Below are 20,377 nucleotides of genomic sequence, written 5' to 3'. Positions count from 1 at the left end.
TACTCCAGGCTTGAGTTATTTAAAAGGGGGATCCAAGAAAGTGCCTTAATGCAATGAATACTTTGGTATAATAAGAGAAAATAATCATAACTACTTGGGCTCGGATCCAGAAAGAATGTATATACTATATGTGGATGCAGTTTATTTCTCATTGACAGATGGAGGCATATTTACATATACACCAAAGAGAGAAAAAACATGAGAATCACAAACAACCATAAAGGAAGGCAAAAATGAATGAATGCTGATGAGTTTTATGTCTTTAACCTGGGTGGAGGAATGTAAGCACGTTAGCACAAACTTAGCCGAATGACAATATTCCAGGTGAAAATTAGTGTCGATGTCAGTCAAAAAATAAAAATAAAAATGATAACCCACAGCAATGAAATCCACAAAACTTCCCTGAAGCACACGTGATGGGTCACCGTGTAAGGAGCTTGTGCTCAACACACCAACACTGAAATACTCCTATAAAAGCGTCTATGAAACAGGAAAAGGTCTATTGATTGACACAGAGAAACACTTCCATGATCCTAAGATCTCCCACATGTGAGCCTCATGACACCATTAATTCTTCTCCCGAAACGATCTGCCGCTTCTTCATGCCCACTACCTGAATAAATAAGCGTTAAATCATAGTTTAACACCCCTAATGGCCAGGTGAAACATAATTCCTAAATGTAACTCGGTTACACCTGGTCTATTTCCAATCTTCATCTGTCCAGTTTGTCTGATCCTGTGCTCACTGTAGCTTCTGAGTCCTGTTCTTTCCTGACAGGATTGAAACCTAATGCACTCTTCTGCTGTTGTCGCCTGTCCGTCTCAAGTGTTGTGGTTGATGACATGCTTTTCTGCTCACTGTGGTTGTAAAGACTGGTTATGCGATTACCAGTAGGCTTCCTGTCAGCTCAAATCTGTCTGACTGTACTCCTCTGACCTTTCTCATCAATTAGGCGTTTTCGTGTGCAGAACCTTCTCTCACTGAATGTTCTCCTTTTTTTTTCTTTTTTTTTTATTGTTTTTAACATTATTCTGTTAAAACTCTAAAGACTGTGGTGCCTGAAAGTCTCTGTTCCTGAAATATTTAAAACCAACCCGTCATGTCACTCAGAACCTATTTTCTATTCTGATGTAGGGCTCTTGAACTGTGTCTGCATGATTCAGTGCATTGTGCTACTGTGACACGAATATCTGATGACGATTTCATGAATGAGCAGGTGTACAGGTTTTCCCAACGGAGAGGAAAGTGTCGTCCTAGTAACACTGCCTTGATGAATGTCAAAACATTTAGGTTCATTAATATTCATGATGTCACAGATTCAACCTCGAAGCTTTCAAGCTGTCTTAACTTACAGGTGTGCTTGTGGTTGTTGTGTATAAACAGTATAAACCTGTTGCCAAGGGAAACCGTCTCCCAGGTTCACCGGGAGGAAGACAGAGTTTAGTCATATGTCCTGTGATGACTCTGACCTCCGTTTTTTAAAAAAAGCTTGATTATGTTAGCAACAGTTGGCTGTTTGAGGCTTAAATTTACAGTTTATTGTAAAATCGTCATCGTGTAAAAAATAAATAAATAAATAAATAAAAGTGCAGTGCCTCATATAGCTGCTCTTGTTGAGAGAGTTAAAATTCTGTAATATTCTATTGTAATATTAACAGAACTAATAAAATGGTTTGCTTTACTTCTAATATAGTTTGCTTTACTTCCTTAGCTTGCTGGAATTTGTGAATTTCCCACTGAGATTAATAAAGTATCTATAAATCTTAAGTATCTAGAAAGATTTTTACATATTACAGAGATTTAATGAACTCCTAAGTTAATTGTTATTGGATTCTGAAAATTGTTGGGGTGCCTTCATTTACCTCTATCGTGGAATAAGCTGTTGGATATGACAATATGTGTTTGAGACACATCTATGGAAATACAAGATATTAATCATCGGGACAGTGGTGGCTCAAGTGGTAACCCTCTATAATCCAGGGTCACTGTACCATGGCTGACTTTGCTCTCTGTCCCCTTTGGGATATGAGAAGAAAAAACTCTACCGTGCTGTAATGTAATCTGTGGCAATAATATAGACTTCTGTTTCTTCTTCTTCTTCTGAATGAGCTGCTATCACAGAATCTGGCTGGTTTTTATTACATTCATTTGTGGCTTGGAGCATTTTTGCATTCACTCGCCACATACACTGTCTTTTGACCCCTTTTTAAACACTGAGATGTTCTCAAAGCAGTCCTGACCGCTCATAGGTGCATGCTCGTTTTTTCCCCTTAATTACAGTCAGAAATGCCTGAATAGAGGAAGAGCCTGAGGCAGTTTAGTGCTGATTCACTATCAGCCTCCACTTCAGTCAGTGAGAGAGGTGATTAACAATGTTATGAGCTTGCTACGATCAGACAATTTGGAAAAACATTACATTCGGGTTGTACATGGTGAGAAGACCTGATGGGTTTCTTTTTCTACTTTGTTGACTTTTCTATGCTCAATTTAAATGTAACTTGTCATTATGTTTGCTATTTAAAGCAAAGTTATATCCAGATAATGCAAGTTTAGTAGTGTTGGCATTCAGTAGGGAATAGGAGACTAAACAACTGGAGATTAAATTGAGTTGATCGATTGTATTTTTTTTTCCTTTTATTGAATGTCGCAGGGATGTATTTCTGAAGGTCAACCCGGAAGTAAGCAGCACTCTGGTTCCCTCAATCAAAACCCAGTCTACTGGATTTCTCATATATGCTCTGTGTCTACCGACATCTTTTGATTCTTGCACAGAAATTAACACAACTCTTATGAATTTTGAAATGATGCTATAAACTAACTACCCCATGGATGCATGACGTCGTCCACACAGCTAAGCTTCTGTCAACACGTTCCCTAATAAGGATCCACTGTGCTCTTTTTGTGGTTGAATCTGTATAAAAAAAAGTTAGAGTTAGAATATTTTATATTCAGAACAGTTCAGAGTAGTAATAGTTTTCCTGTTCGGCATGATGATGTTTAATGTACCCGACAACCTCTGTTGTCACATTTAACCACTTGTAATCAATTGCATTTTTCAAGACAAGTAAAAGCATAAAAACTCATGAATGTCATATTACTAATGTATTTTATGTTGTAAAATAAGTTGGGAAAATATCTTGACCTTGTTCCATTACATCAGTCATTGAACCCAAAACCCATTTAAAAAAAATTCACTTTAGGACTCATGCCTGCAGCACTGCATACGCAAGCAATTTGTCACATCTCAAATTTTTTATGTAGTAAAGAAAGACGATACTTCAAAAGCATGTTCATAGTTACAGTTAATGTTGTGTAATACTATTAATACTGTAAGATCTTGTCGTGAGAGCTTGTCGTGCTGCCCTGGTTTTTTTATGCCTGATATTTACAGCTTTAGCTCTAACTGAAATGTAAAAATACCTTTCACTAAAAAAGTTTCCTCACAGAAAACTTTAGCATATCAATATTTTCTACATTTTTAAAAACGTCAGCCATAAGGGTTTGGTATAGAAAGGATGATTTGTCACACACTACGGACAATTTTCCAGAGATGTCAATCAAGCTACCATGCATGTCTTTGGACTGGGGGAGGAAACCGGAGTACCCGGAGGAAACCCCCGAGGCACGGGGAGAACATGCAAACTCCACACACACAAGGTGGAGGCGGGAATCAAACCCCCAACCTTGTCTAATATTAACAATCAAAAATAATCTATAATGATCTTACTTAAAGATTATTTGATTGATGGATATTTAATTTAAAAATTATTAATTTTTATTAATTATTAATCTTAATTAAAGATTATTTTTATTTGAATAATTATTCAGAATCATTTTCCCTAATGCCTCCATGCGCTCACTGTTTTCCCAAGTGGGAATGTGAGACTTGAAGACGACTGATCTCTCCGAATATTTCATCCACTGCCTCATTAAAAAGTTCAGAATTCTCGTTTCAAATCTAATTTCCTCTTAATAGGATGTAGGCTTTCATTTGTGTTGTAGATTTTGAGACTGAAGCTTTTAGAGGACGCGTGTCTTTGGAAAATCTCAACTTTCATTCATTTGTTCTTTAAAATTCAAGTAGCTTCGCTTTTTTTAGGGAGGAATTTGATAAAAAAAATTGCCAGGACAGCAATTTTCCCTATAAAGTGTAGTAGAAGGTGAATAACACTGAATTAGATTTTGCTCTTATAAAACTTTTTTGCAAGTAATTGGTTAACATTAGTAATATTCCACCTGCCCTTGATAACATTTTGCATTCATTCTGCTCCCAGCTGCATTAGAATGAGTCGAACCTTGGGGCCCAGCTGTGTCCTCGTCTCTAAATCACACACCCTGGAGGTTTTCTAGAACATTGCACAGGAGGAATAATCACAGCATGCTGCTTTCTGTAGGAGTCAATCTAGACTCTCTTTATTGAGAGAAGAGGGTTCTAGTGAGGTCTGGTGCTCCATCAGGCTAAAATGAGGCCAGATTCACCTGCTGGGTTTCTACAGGAACATATGGCATTATTTTTACTGCCAAATGTGGAGAGCACAACACTTTAATCCGTGTGCAGGAATCTTTCAGCTCTCTTTTGCTGTTGTGTGAAGGAAAAAAAACACATCCACATTCTACAAATCTGTCCGGGTTGTGCAGAGATTTGCTTTACTCATGCATAAGATAGCGCACACTGTTAGAGAATACGCTGCTCTGACATATCTGCTGTTTTCACCAAGGTGTGTGTATGTTGTTTTGCAAACATCTTTTATACTCTCGTGTTGAGCCTTTCTTCCATTCACGCCTGGATTTTCAGCACAACTACACAATGCCAAAAGTCATCAACCAATCAGAATGGTTTGCTGAAATTTCTGAACTTATGTTACTACACTCACAGGTAGGGGAAGTGGATAAATACATTAGTTATGCTTAAGCTTTGTAAGGGTTTTGTCGTATTTAATCACAACCTCAGAAACTCAACACAGAAACATCGTTCTATCTTTTAGACATTCTTTTTTTAACGGATTCTCACTTGCTAGACTGTCATCATCAATGTATCAATAGTAGATGTGCATGAAAATTGATTCAAATCAGAAATACAGTCCAGCATTGTCTGATGTGGTCACATTGATTCACAAGCCTAGCTTTAGTTCAGTAAATGGAAAAGTACAACTGGTGAAAATGGGTGTATGCTCCCAAACTAGCAAATGATTGAGACAAACTCAGAGAGCGAGAGAGAACGAGAGAGAGAGAACGAGAGCAAGAGTGAGAGAGAGCTAAGCAAGAGGTCATGCACCACTGCCATAACAAACACTGACAAACCTCACTATACTTTTCACTCCTACCCTGGTGTAATGTTATCTAAAGATGGAGTCTGCAGTTAAACATGCAACAGGTAATGTGGTATGGGATGTGGGATGTGGTAGCCTAGTGGTAAAGGTGTTGGGCTACCAATTGGAAGGTTGTGAGTTTGATTCCTACGTCCACCAAGCTGCCACTGCTGGGCCCCTGAGCAAGGCCTTTAACCCTCAATTGCTCAGTTGTATAAAAATGAGATGAAAATGTACGTCGCTCTGGATAAGGGCGTCTGCTAAATGCTGTAAATGTAATGCTTGTATCTTTGAGAGCACTCCGAGCTCACATCTAACCAGACAATGGAAGTCAATGCCCAATGCACCCAGCTACTTTAATTGCAAGGACAGGTATCACTATAGGTATGGATACACATGGATACACAATAACAAGTCGGCAGCATTTTAGTTAAATGCGCAATCCCACTCTTTACGGACAACACCAGTTCTCAGGCATTTGTTTTCCGTACTGTTTATCCTACAAGACAGGCAACAGTTTTGTCAGTGTGCAAACTCATCACAAAGCACAATCATGTACACACTCATTCACACACCACAGACAAATTAAAGATGCCTGTATTACAGTCCATGTGTTTGGACTAGAGGAGGAATCAGGTGAACATGGAGGAAAGCCCTGAAGCTTGTGGAGAACATGCCGACTCTGTGCACAGGTGGGAAGCAAACATGATAACTATCAAGTCACCATGACACACTGCACTGGACTGGAGTTTTAATGCTGTAAATTTTTCAAGTTGATTTATTTTAGGTTTGTAGGATTATACTTTAAATTGCTGCTTGGTATGAATGAGAAGGTGTATTAACCCCTTTGTGGAAGGACCGGCATCCCATTCAGGCGTTTTCCTGCCTAACCACCCTGGATCCACAGAGGTCAGAGGTGAGACTCAGACCTCCAACCCCAGAGGTGTGAGGCAAACATGCTAAACATCTTCCACTCCATATCAGGACACATACTGTAAGGGTTGAAAGATGATTTTAAAAGATTTTGGAACTTTCCCATACATAAATTTGCTAATTAATTAATACAAGCTGCTGAATGCAGAGAAAGAAAGAATTAAGGTTGTTGTTAAGGCAGTTTATATATTTTACCAAAAAAAAACTAGTTCCTGATTAAGCAAAGCAAATATGATTTTAAAAAAATAAAAAAAAAGACAAAAATAATTAATTACAGCCTATGTAACCCTAACCTTGAACAAAACTTAGCTTGGGGTTTACTTAGAAGGATTTTGTTTCTGTGATTATTTATAGTGAATCAAATTATTTTCTTTCTTTCTTTTTTTTTTTTTTAATTCTGAGTGTGACTCTGGCTCTCAGGGCAAGAAGAGCGGGTGTCTGTTGAATTTTCATGAGTTGCTTCTTGATTCGAAGGCGAGCTGACTTCTTTCTCATAATTATGCAGATCCGAGCACCTTAGGGGCTCAACAGCTATGCACAGAACCTTGCTATTTTTCGGCTGCCGTGAAAAACAATTTGAATGCACACGAAAATCCGGCACCGTTAGCTGTTATCGATGAGGAGCGGCACAGATATTGTGGTTGAGTGAATTCCCAGAAGTGCTAGCCCTGAGGGATGGAGCAGGGAAAGTGATAATGGGAAAGGAATGATGAAAGGAGTAAATCTGAATTATGGGTCTGCTAATAAAGAATTACCACACTGAAGCCTACCTTTTTATTGTAGTGGAGCCTTCATCTTTCAAAAAGCAGGCCTCTTACACTATCAAACAGAGAATTATTTTTGAAATTGCTTAGTCGCCGTCAGGCCTCCAGAGGCAACACAAAAAGAAATCTGAACAGAGAAAAGGCTATCTTCCAGTCCCACGGGCCAAGTGAGCATTTGAGGACACGACCGCACACTATTAGGCTAAAATAATGACCATGCTAGGCACTTGGGGAGGGGAGAGAAGGGGAGAAAAATCACAGGCATGGTTTCAGTGAGCGGTGGAAAAGAAATGTAGTGAGTCACGGGGCAGTGAACACGTCCTGTCTTTACGACAGCTTGGTTTGTTTCTCTTATCTGCCCAAAACACTCACTGACATGACAACCAATTACGCTGCAAGATAGGTCCTTGTCTGGCACATTAGTTGATGCCCAACTTCATCCATGGCTCACACAGAGACTCACACATGGCTCACACATGGCTCTGCAGATCTTTTGTTTTTTAATTTGTCTAGATTTCTGTATATATTTATTCATGCCTGATTTACATAAACATCAGTAGTGTGGACCATTTACTTTTTACTTTTTACTTTTCTGTACTCGGTGTGAAAAATACTCTGAGCTAAATGAACATCACGGTGAGGGATGGAGTATGTAGAGGCCTATGAGCTCCTAATAATTGCTTGTAGTGTCTTGGGCATGTTGTCTCCAACTGTGTGGGATGAGAGAAAATGCAAGAGCTCTGAATATGATGGTTCATGAATACTATATTTCATGACTGGAGTTACTTGCTGTAGAGGAGGACAAGTGAAATAAAGTGTGTGTGTGTGTGTGTGGTGAATAAATGGCGGAAAAAGTCTATATAATATAAGATAAAAATCACAGAGTAAGCGCTGGTGTCATAGATAATGTAAACAATGTGGTTATTTGAATCACTGTAACAATACTTTTTTTCAGAGCAGTAGGACTTCATCTGTTGAAAAGTGTGCATATTTTGTTGTGTTAATGTCGTCGTGTTATTTTAGCTTCGAAGAAGTTGTCCATGTAGTGACACGAAGTGTCCAGCTTTATGTTGTTTTACACTCGACTGACCGTAAGTATTTATAGCGCTAGCAGTTAACAATGAGACCAGCTTTATCAGTGCGACTACTACTGTGTCATTTACTGTTTTACTGCACTGACTGACTCCTTCCCTGTAATTACTCACTGCAAGGTGCGGTGTGACACTCATGAGCAGACAAGCTGTCCAGCAGCAGGAGAAGCCGTTTCTCCGGTACTCTGTCCATAGTGTTAATTACAGTAAATGTCCAGGTTAGGACATAGAGTGCTTGCTTGCTTGAGTAAAGAATTCCACCTAATGAAGCTCAGTGGTCAATCTCTTCAGTTCTTTTTACCCACCAACTGTTCTAGAGCAGACGTTTAAAACACTGCATTAAAGCTAAGGCCAGCAGATTGGATTAAGGCATGGTTAGTATGGTTAATACTGTCTGCAGGGTTTGTGAATATATTACACCTCTGGGACTGCTGGGAAATTGCTGTATCAGTCGAGTTATTGTGAATTTCACGTGTTTTAAGCTACTTAGTTTTGTAATACAGTATAATAAAAATAAGCATTGGCTTTAGTAGGAGGAGGTAACACTTATTTATCATAAATATTTATATTTACATTTACGGCTTTTGGCAGAGCGACGTACAAATGTGCTCTTAAGTCTCTATCGATGAATACATTAACGCTGCTTTTATTGTTTGGTAATACTTATGGTATTATTATGGAATAATTTCTTTTGGAATTGGTCTCAACAGACGCACGCATTTCCCAACATGGTTTGGGGTAGTTAAATTGAGCTTGAATACTTTTTGTGAGAAAGGGCTTGCGTTTACTTAGTAGCCCTGACGTGAAGGATAAGACAGATTGTTGTGAGACAGTGAGTAATCAGTACATGCCAGATATTCCTGCAACTCCTTTAGTGTTGCTGTCACTTTCTCGGCAGTCTCTGTGATACGTTTTTGTTTAGTCCTTTAATACAGTTTGGATGGATGTCCTCTTCTTGGTGAGGTCACTGTGATTTTCTTTGTTTGTTGATGATGGCCTTTATGGTGTATATAATGTTTCTTTTCTACCCTTCTCCTGATCAATACCTTTCAACAAATGAGGCACCGTACAGGCTTTGAAAGCTCTGTGAACCATGTGTTGGATGAAACCAAGATAATGTGAAGTAAAATCCTACAGAAACAGCTGACCTTTATTTAGGGGATAATCAGAATAACTCTGTCGATGACAGCTGTATGGTAATTACTTTTGAATATGATTGGTTCATTCTGAACACAGCCACAGTTATAAAAGTTATGTTATAAGTTATATTTTTTTCCCTAAAATGTTTCTGATTCTGAAATGATGAAAACCCTGTCTTTATAACAGCGGTGTGTACACTTTTTTCCTAAAATAAAATGCATATATGGCATTTATCTCTTCTGTTTAATAAATGTACATAAGTTTGTAGCTCACTCTGTCTCTCTTGCATTGACTCTTTCAGGCTGAAGATGAGTGTTGTCGTTATGTAGTGGGGAGTATTCTGAGCCAGGACGAAGAAAAAACGGATGAAGAGTTACAGCGTCTGTATGAGAAGTTTGGATATCGGGTCATCTCCTTCCCAGAGATCACTTGTGCTGTGACTTCTTCTTTCCCTAACCGATGCATGCTGTCCCCCATCTGTGGGGCGTACAGAGTCTTCCCTGAGCTCCACAGCTACATCACAGTAAGCGATGACCTAAATAAGTGCTTTTTTTATTCAATTTTTTTCTCACAGACAGTATGTACATATTGGAATATTTAAATTCTCTTTAATAAATAGATACATAAGAGATCTTTGGGAGTGTTGTCTCTGGCCTTTTTATTTTCCCACAACCCTGTTGACCCATGCTTAACTTGTAGCACTCAGTAATTAGTACCTGGCATGTAAGATTTTATATAGATGTGTGTAAGTGTGTGTAACACTGAGGGAGAGCAAGAAAGGTTCTCAATATGCTTAGACAATTACTCAACTTCCCCTTTGAATGCAGACACACGATCAGACCACATACACAAGATGCTTTTATTGGACACTGAAGACTTACACATGCTTTCCTATTAAATAGTGAAAAACTCTCAACATGTGATCTCTCTACACCTAGAATGACTTAAACTTATATTAACGTATTGTTTTGCTCTTAACTACACTAGACAATATATATTATAGGGGAAGTCGTGGCCTAATGGTTAGAGAGTTTGACTCCTAACCCTAAGGTTGTGGGTTCGGGTCTCGGGCCGGCAATACCACGACTGTGGTGCCCTTGAGCAAGGCACCGAACCCCCCCAACTGCTCCCCGGGCGCTGCAACATAAATGGCTGCCCACTGCTCTGGGTGTGTGTTCACTGCTGTGTGTGTTCACTGCTGTGTGTGTTCACTGCTGTGTGTGTTCACTGCTGTGTGTGTGCACTTTGGATGGGTTAAATGCAGAGAATGAGTTCTGAGTATGGGTCACCATACTTAGCTGTATGTCACGTCATTATACTTGGAAAATATGTATGTAGGCTTCTTCCAAAATGTCTCACCAAGGAAAATGGAGTACCTGGAGTACTTTTTGAGTATTAAAGTAATGGGCCTCATATACAGTAGTTGCTGTTACTGTAAAAGTCTGTTGTTGAAATGCTACAAGGAATACTAAAAAAGTTCGCTTTACCTACATTTTGTCCTGCCATGAAAATAGCCATTGATGCGGGCTTGGTAGTAAAAGAACAATAAACAAACAAACGCCTTGAAACACCTAGAAAGAAAAGGTAAGTGTGTAAGGGATAGCGTTGTGATTGCTAATAAGGGCAGGTCATACCCCGTTTATACCCTGTAACATATGCTTTCACTCTGGCCTTCTGGGATTATTCGCTAAATGCTTACCAGGATACAGTAGGCATGAAAAGAAAGATGCATCATTGCCTGTTTACAACACCGCCTTCTTGGAGACATTAACTTTCCGGGTTAAGCTCACTGACTTGAATTGAATTTAAAGCCTAAGATTTAAGGGACATGCACTGGAACTTTTGACTGCAAAAATCAATATAACTTGAAAGTTGGTTAAGCCTACTGTTTACTACGGTTTAGCTTTCCTTATGCCAGTTTTGCTTAGTTCTTGATAGTTAATGGTGTTAATATTTAGAGCTGGTAAGTTTAGTAAACGTAGTTTGTGGATTTTCCATTTAATTTTTTCAGTATAACCAAGATGTAAATAACCAAATAATGACCCAGACGTAATTTCTGATACCTATATAGTGTTAGCATGAGGGAATGTCTGTCTTGTTAGCTTTATAGACAGAAGCTCTTTTCTCTTCTATCTCTTAATTGTTATTATGTATATGGAAAAAGTCAGATGTCTCTGTGACTTCATCAGATACTGGCTGTCAAAATGTCTGCGATGCTCCTTCCCTACAGTTGGAATGAATCTGTTAAATGCATCATTTGTATTGCACTGCATGATTAGCTGATTGCCAAAATTGCATGAATCTGCAGGTTTCTCATACAACGGTCAGCGATTATAAATATAGCTAGTCACTTCAATAGGAACACAGTAGATTAATACATTATTATACATCCATCCAACTTCTGTACTTATCCCAAACAGAGTAAAGGGGACAGAATCCTGTCCCAGGGGACTTGGGACACAAGTCGAGGGACACCCTGGACACCCTGGATAACCATCGCCAACCCATTGCTTAGCCACTGTGCCTTCAGTTATATTATTATCTGAACAGTAAATACAGAACAGGCTGTAGTGAACTGGCACGAAGACAGCTGATTCTGCTGTGATACTTGCGTGCATTCTGTGCTGTGATGACTCCACATGAAGCTCCATATGTCTCTGCAATCAGCAACAGTCACACCCCACAGTGAAGGTGAGGCCAGCTTGGCAGAGTTGGTATGAATGTTGTACTCCTGTGTGTGGGCGTCTCCATCTGTCTACGCACAGTCAGAGCAAAATCAAAACGAAATACGTAATCAGAGGATGTCCTTTTTCTAAACCTGGTATTTTCTTTGCATTAGTCAGCGGAGGGAAATACACTGAGGTGTCGTGTAGGTCTAAACTCAAATCATTCAAATTCTTAATTGAACTAATATTTGAACACAGAGCATCAGTATGAATATTTTATCCCGTTATTTATGAGTGGCTGTTTGTAGAAGAAGTCTCATCACAGAGCAGCAGCAACAGCAGCAGCAGGCCTCTGTCCAGTTACATAACAGTTCCCCAGACAGTTGTCTGTCCACATGATGTAAGAGGGCAGAAAGCAATGTGTTTTCCAGTCTCTGTCCCTACTGCTTTTTCGTCCTGACACTTTTCCCCAGGATTTATCCTTGCTGTGATTACTACACCATACACAGGTGCTTTTTGGCCTGCCTAGTGTGTTGGATTGCTCGCTGGGGTCAGTGCAATAGTTACATGGCCACAGCAGGAAGCAGAGGAGGATCAGAGTGTGGTGTTATTGATGTGTGTGTGTGTGTGTGTGTGTGTGTGTGTGTGTGTGTGTGTGTGTGTGTGTGTGTGTGTGTAGATAGTACAAGTACTGTAGAGTATCTGCAGAGCGAGTGCAACAGAGTGTGCGCAACTGTGTGGGTGTGTAGTCTGGGATGTTTTTATAGAAAGATTTATGACAAAATCTTAGCTTTTGTAAGTAAAGTGGAGTTCAAGCATCAGTTTATAGTAAAGTTAGTAGAGTTTTTATCTAACTTGTTTCTGCTTAGTCTCTTTCTATAGTACACGTGAAAGAAATTTTGCGTGTAAACTGTTTATAAAGGATAAAGGTGGTTGCTGAATTACATTTATAAACAATAAAATGTGTTTAAACAATAAAATTTATAAAAAATAAAATTTTATTCTTTTAATGAGCTTCATGAACTCATTCCCCCAAAATATGATTTTTTTAATTATTTATAGGATTTAGAACGTAATGACTTCCCTAATCCTGAGTTCACACTAAGTAACAACAAATCAATGACGCCACATGCAACTGCTAGCGTTGTTACTTGTCAGCACTATCTCAGCTTTTGCTTATCTATGAGAGTCGGACTAAATGTCTTAGGAATTCCCTGGAGACTGTCGACTGCCGATTTGTGGCATCATACTCAGTTTGCATAGAATTGAAAATATATTAATTCAAATCCCGCACATCATTTCTCACTTCCTCCGCAAGCACAGGATATGAAATAAGAATTGAACATTGATCATGAATGCAGCATTAGAAAATCCATTATAAATGAGTTTCCATTATAGATACCATAATATGTTTATATTTTATATATATAAAATGTATTTTTTTTAATAAAAAGATTAAAAATTTCTTTATATAAAAAATTAAAAGTAAATTAAATGAATTACGTGGCAGGGACATGTTTCAGTATATTAGATATTATATATATATATATAAGTAGTAGTATTTAGTATTCTTCCTTGTTCTGCTCTGGTGTAGTGACCATGCCTGTTTAATGCTAGCATTCCGTCAGTTGGTCCAGGGAGGCGTAAAGGTTTAATGAGGGTTGTGGTTTAAACATTGGATCGCTCTCAGATCAGACAGAGTTGTTCATCTTCCTTTTATCCCTTCATCCACAATTGCTGCTTTTACTGCTCTGTCCTCCTCCTCCTCCTCCTCTCTTTCTTGCTTCTCCATACTCCTGTGCATCACTGCTCCTTTCTTGCCTGTAATCTTTCCCACTCCACTAAACCAGCCTCATTCTTCTCAATCTGCTGACAGTATGAAGGTGGACTGAACATGATGAATAATAGTAAAGTGTGAATGCACATGCACACTGTGGAGCAGACTTTTTCAAAGAGACAAAATGCTGGTGTGGTGTGTGTGTGTCTGCAAGTGTGTGTTTGTTTGTGCGTGTGTGTGTGTGTGTGTGTGTGTGTGTGTGTGTGTGTGTGTGTGTGTGTGTGTGAAACAACTACAGATTGTGAGGGCGTGTAACTGGACAGATGGCAGGTCATGGGTGGATTGTTGATCATCTGAAATGAAATAATGGTGAGGATGACAAGAATAAAATAAGGAAAATAGTGCAAGGTCAAGAATATAAATGGTGTCAAACTGTGCACTTAACCCTGATAATAGTCTTTAAAGCATTTAAACATCACCTTCCTGAAAACAGACAGAGTACAGTGACCAGTAATAAGTCCATAACAATGAAGAAGGAACAGCAGTTTATACATGAGGAGGAATGCATGAGTTTATACATGAGTTTATACATGGAGGAAACCTACATTAAATAAATGTAAACACGGAACTTTGATAACACACTATAAAGCAGTGTGTGTGCGAGTGTATGTGCGAGTGTATGTGTGAGTGTATGTGTGAGTGTATGTGTGAGTGTATGTGTGAGTGTATGTATGAGTATGAGTGTGAGTGTGAGTGTGAGTGAGTGTGTGCCTGCGTGCGAGAGAGTGCGCGTGCGAGAGAGTGCGCGTGCGAGAGAGTGCACGTGCGAGAGAGTGAGAGTGCGTGTGGTGCCCTGCAATGGACAGTCATTGCATCCCTGCAATATTTTTGCCTCACAGTTGTTCACAAGATCCACCAAAACCTTATTGCTGAAGATGAATGAATGAATGACTGAACTTGGTAAAGCTTTTCAGATGTGCAGTGTGTGATATTGTTTAATTCCTCCCTGAAGAGGAGATGCTTGTTCATTTTCAGCTTACCTGTGCACTTTCCTGATACTCCTACACTTTACAACTCATGAATAAATCACATTCCACCTGCTGATATTGTCTGATATTTTATATGTTGAATTAAACATGGGGAGTTTTGTGTAATTACCAATTTGTGTATACAGGAATGCACCTGTTTACCTGCGAGAAACCTTTTTATTGTAAAGGTTTTTACATTTTTAAACAAAAAGGATGCAAGAGTAAATAAAAACAGTGGTTAAACATTTCAGTACACAGGATTTTACTGCATTGTGTAGAAAAGAGCTGCGGTACAGAATGAGTCACGCTATTGCATCTTTTTTGTTTTTAGTTTCTCTTGAGGTCTTATTGTGTATTTATTTTATTTATTTCTTTTGCTGGACAGTCAGGTGGAGCATTTTGATGGAGAGCGTACACATATCACACTGTCAAACTGCCACACAGCGAGACAGCACAAGAGGAGGAGAGACACTTACATGACAGCGAGAGTCAGAACCTTTCCTGGCATCCTGTCGTGTTAAGGTCGAGTGTGGATCAATTACTATTCAACACACATCTTTACTTCCATGTTAGGAAATCAGGAAGTCCCCTTCTCTCACATTCACCCTGTTCCTCTCACTCCTTCACACATCACGCATTTCTTCTATTAGTCTCTCTGGCATTTACTGTTACTGGCTGACAGGTCAAAGGAAGCCAGGGTGAACGCAGACAGCACACTCCGAGCAAACAGAAGAGAGAAGTCCAGCTGAAAAGATGCTGGTTTTATCCTGATGCTTTCTCAGTGCACTACAACTCTGCAGGAACTTGCTTCAGCACTTTTCACTTCCTACCATCTTATGTGGAATCCACATCAGATTATTTGCTGTTCCTCAGACTATTAAGGCAGATCAATCTGGTCTGTTGTGGAACAAAGCACAACAGCATCACTGGTGTTCATGAATGGTACAAAGAAGTGAACGTGGGACTGATTTCTTTCCAGCCCAGACATGTCCGGTGATTACACAGAGTGTAACAACTCTCTATTTGCGCTGATATCTTTAGCCAGCTTTGCTGAAACAGCCTTTACACCACGTCAGCGCTGATTAAGGAGGTGCATGTATGGAATATATGTGTGGCGACAATAGAAATTTCAAAGACTAAGATAAATAGACCAAGCACTCTTTGTTCATTTAAAATGCACCAATGGATAGAAGACAGATGACCAGAAGGACATTTTTTAGATTAGTTTGGAATGACTAGTTTTAGTTTACGACGTTTGATTTTAGGAGGAAACACAGCATGAAGTGGGGCATTACAGACTTTGCAAAAAAGGTGGGGATCATAAAAACAGCTGCGTATCTGCTTTTAGCGTGTGTATGCGTGTGTACGTTTGTGCATGTGTGTGTGCGTGGCGCACGGGTGTGTGCGCGAGTGTGCACGAGTGTGATAGTTTGCTCTACATAATACTTATGCCATCACTGAGAGCTTGTGCAATAATGAATTGCTCAGGTCTCAGTTTCATCATGGAGCTTTCGATAGGTATTATAATTTAGCCTTCTATTCAATATCCTGAAAAGACTCGCTCATTTTACTGCTCTTTTATTTCAAGAACTCAATATTTTCCTACAGCCAGCACTCCTTAACTTTCACTTCATGGAGGAAAAGGCTTTTTATCCTTATAGCCAACCATAGAGACATGGGAATTGAGACCATTTTAAGGGAAACCTCAAATATTTCAAATTGAGAAACAACTCATACTTCCAGTATTCAGTATTTTGCCAAGGCTAGAAAATATGAGGCGGTTTGTGTATTGACAGACCATATGATTGATAGACAAGAAGCTTGCATGGATGTTATCGGTCCAGATCATCTGTTTTGTTTGCTTTTTACAGATGGATGCGGGGTGCAAAAGAGACCAGAGTCTTTTTTTGTTGCTATTGTCTGTTTGTTTAGTTGTTTCCTCGGTGCAGTTATTCTAGATGCAGCCTGATGGTTAAATGGGTAGCTTTGCTATCTCGCACCTCTACGGTTGCTGACTTCGAGCTTAAGCTGTCCATCCCCCCACCCCAGACCCCTTACCTACATGATTTTCCTGTGTGTTCTCCTACATTCTGAAAACATGCCAGTAGGTGGACTGGCTACGATAATTGCCTCAAGGTGTGTCCATGTGTATCCTGTGCTGGTGTGGCTTCCCACCTCACACCTAACGTTCCAAGAGACCTGCTCTGGATCCATCAGCACCTCACCAGGATAAAGCAGTTACTGAAAGTAATGAGACAGAGACTATATTATTATTTTCATTGGTTCAGTCATGTGAGAAGAATTTCACCAACTATTCCATTATGACTTCAAATGCCAGAGGCAACTCATCTGAGTGGCACAGATAGTGTGATTTATAAATAATTTCCCTTCTATAATTATATGGTTGTTTAAAATGTAAAACAAATATAATGCTTGTTTGTGTGCATGTGTGTGTGTTTGTGTGTGTGTGTGGTTTCTTGCATGTTTCTTTAAAAGATTGCCTGTCATAAGATCACAGACTACATATTTTGAATGACTTGCCCTCAATTTTTCAGAGACATCATTTATTTATCTAGTTGTGTTTGTGCCAGACAGACAATATCACACAGCTCCAGTTAACCAGATAATAAAAAAACACAGAAAGGTATGGAAACAAAGATTGCTATCTGGATTCTGAATGCTGATGTTGTCCTTAAGTACCCTACATTCATATCTATTTATCCTCACAGTGTTTTTCATCTGCTGCACTGAATTCATGGCCTTTTGATTGACCTAAATTGCAGGAATGTAACGTAACATGCTGTGTCAGGAATTGTCATTGTGTTTAGAACATGTAGTATTAGATATGCATGAATTATTGAAACGTGCTCTGTGAAAGCAGTAAGACATCGGCAGATATAAAAAGCCATGATGAGATTTTACGGCTCACTTATTTTGACCTGTGGTTCACAACTAATTGACTTTCTTTATTTAGCTTTAGTCCAAAGGATACATCTCAGAACTGAGGCTGGAACCTAATTGATGCGCACTATGTCCGTGAAGGGGCATAGTGCTGTTAGAATGTGGGTGAGCGTTCGCTAAATATAACCTCCTCCTGAGACGTGCACAGTGAAAGCACTGCTTAGCGAAGCAGATGTAGGACCCACCAGTGGGATTTGGGTTGGAATTTTAGGTCCATCAGTGGCCAGGGATCTCGCAGAATGAAATTAACTGTGTTCTCATTGGGAGAGAATGTGAATGGAGATTAGAGAGTAAGTTGAACTGAGATGATCTTTTTGCCTGTCACTGTACAGATTTTTGTAAGGTGTTTGCATAATCAGCAAGTCTGAGTCCTTCACCAAGCATGTTGCTGCTGCTGAGTTCTTAATCTGCAGGCTGCTGGATCTGCTGTATGATCATTCAGAGACGTAATTGGCTATGACTAAATGATGTTGTTTAATTGCCATTGAGTCAATGTGATGTGTGTGTGGTCTCAGGTTTGGCAGATGTAATCTTTTCATGTCTACAGGTTCACTTGTAGTGAAGCACATCATCTTCCTCTACTGTAGGAAGTGTGTATTAGCTACATGAATCCTCATGAGTTAGTCTAAAGTATAGGATCTGAAGCACTGGTGTAGCTTAAGAACAAGGAAAAGCAAGCAGTTACCTGCTGCCTACAGATCTGAACACTAACCCTGAAACCTGATTACTCACATGCAGGGAAATTAAAGAGCAATCTAAAACCTCCGATTTTACATTGGTAGTTTACACAATTGTGTTTAATTAGATATGTGTAAGTTTATGTGACTGCTTTTTAAATGAAGAGTAATTACTCATTCATTCATTCATTTTCTACCGCTTATCCGAACTACCTCGGGTCATGGGGAGCCTCTCAGGCGTCATTGTTCATCAAGGCAGGATACACCCTGGACGGAGTGCCAACCCATCGCAGGGCACACACACACACTCTCCTTCACTCACTCACACATTACGGACAATTCTTCCAGAGATGCCAATCAACCTACCATGCATGTCTTTGGACCGGGGGAGGAAACCGGAGTACCCGGAGGAAACCCCCGAGGCACGGGGAGAAATGTAAACTCCACACACACAAGGCGGAGGTGGGAATCGAACCCCCAACCCTGGAGGTGTGAGGTGAACGTGCTAACCACTAAACCACCATGCCCCCCTGATTACTCATTAGGAAGTTAAAATAGAAAACAGGAAGTAAGTCCATTGTAACTGAGGGAAATAAATAAATCAAATAATTAAGATGATTAAAACCCAGAAAGTTATAGCTCTACTGGTGAAATGACACGCAGAGCATAATGTGCTTTATATACAGCATGACTGTAAAAACAATAATTAGCTGGGATGCAGTTTTTCAGCCTGTAATACTCGCAAATGCAATATTACATTCAAATTACTAGTTATACCGATTAAAAAAAAAACAAGTCATCCCTTTTTGTATAATACAAGATTAAATTTAAATGATGACTTTTCTTATGGAAGATTATAAACCCCCTTCTTTATACATGTACACAACTAGGGATTAGCATAAAAAGAAACATAGTCCATTTGCCAAAGGGGTTTTCTACAGAGATAAAGTACAAACATTACACAGTTTTCAAGCCAGAAAAATTGTAAAACACTGTTTTCCCACTTCACCATCATTTTATTCATACTGTTTTCTTGATGAATATGAGTTAACTGTACCTGTGGGAAAAAGACCCCCACTTTCTCAATGTACCAAACCAACCAAACATCTCAGTGTAACTAGCCAACCGAAGATACTTTATTGACATAGGGGTGTAACACAATGCCACTATCTGTATCTGTGTTTGTTTAATGAGCCAAATAACCTTATCTACTGGACCAGACACCAGACCTTTTCACCTTCAATGGCCGTGATCTTTTACCAGTGATAAGCTGAAGCATTTATTTGCATCAAAGCCCCAGAAATGGCTACTCCATGACACTGTACAAGGGCTTTTTACACTTGAAATGTAAAACAGCGCAATTGCATTTTCTGACCATGCTTCAGAGGAAAGATTCACGGTGTGTGTGTGTTCACTGCTGTGTGTGTGCACTTTGGATGGGTTAAACGCAGAGAACAAATTCTGAGTATAGGTCACCATACATAGCCGTATGTCACGTCACTTTCACTTTCATATAGTTAGAGTGATTCTGCATGTAGTTATTGCTGTGGTTTGACACGGTTAGGCGACTCTGCTAAGGATCACCGCATGCTCACGCATCTCAACCGGTTCCCCTGAAAAATCTTTCTGGCAAGATTTTTACATTAGTGTAAATCTATCTGTAATGGTATCCACACTTCTAGCTCTTTTCTCTGTTTTAATTGCTTGGATATCCCTCAGGAATGCCTTAGAGTATCATACAGGAGTTCTGAATAACCTGCTTGATAGAAAATAAAAATTAAGCAGTATTCATGCAGAAATTTGGCTGGGCAGGTCATTTTTAAACCGCCTCTAAGAAAAGTATGTCATGATACCTTTTGAAGTCACTACCAAAATGTACCAGTGGACAAATGCCCTCATTAAAAAGCTGTTACATACCGCAGGCAGCTGTGCACTGGTAAAGCAGTTTATTCCCATTCAGAGAGTGGAGTCTCTGTGCTTGGCATTAGCACACTGGGATTTTCAGCTCTAATGTGCACCATGGGGAGCCT

The 20,377-nt window shown here is 39.5% G+C and overlaps 1 protein-coding gene across 1 annotated transcript in view; it reads left to right on the top strand.

The window, feature by feature from the left end:
• The window catches only part of tex264a (testis expressed 264, ER-phagy receptor a), a 65,205-nt gene that overhangs the window by 9,837 nt on the left and 34,991 nt on the right, over positions 1 to 20,377 (top strand). Inside the window, exon 2 of the mRNA XM_060867975.1 lies at positions 9,540 to 9,761. Coding sequence (XP_060723958.1) covers positions 9,540 to 9,761 — 222 coding nt within the window. The remainder of the gene's footprint in view (positions 1 to 9,539; positions 9,762 to 20,377) is intronic.

This window comes from Tachysurus vachellii, chromosome 4 (genome assembly GCF_030014155.1).
Source record: "Tachysurus vachellii isolate PV-2020 chromosome 4, HZAU_Pvac_v1, whole genome shotgun sequence".
In the NCBI taxonomy this organism is placed as follows: Eukaryota; Metazoa; Chordata; class Actinopteri; order Siluriformes; family Bagridae; genus Tachysurus; species Tachysurus vachellii.
This window is presented reverse-complemented; position numbering and strand designations above follow the sequence as displayed.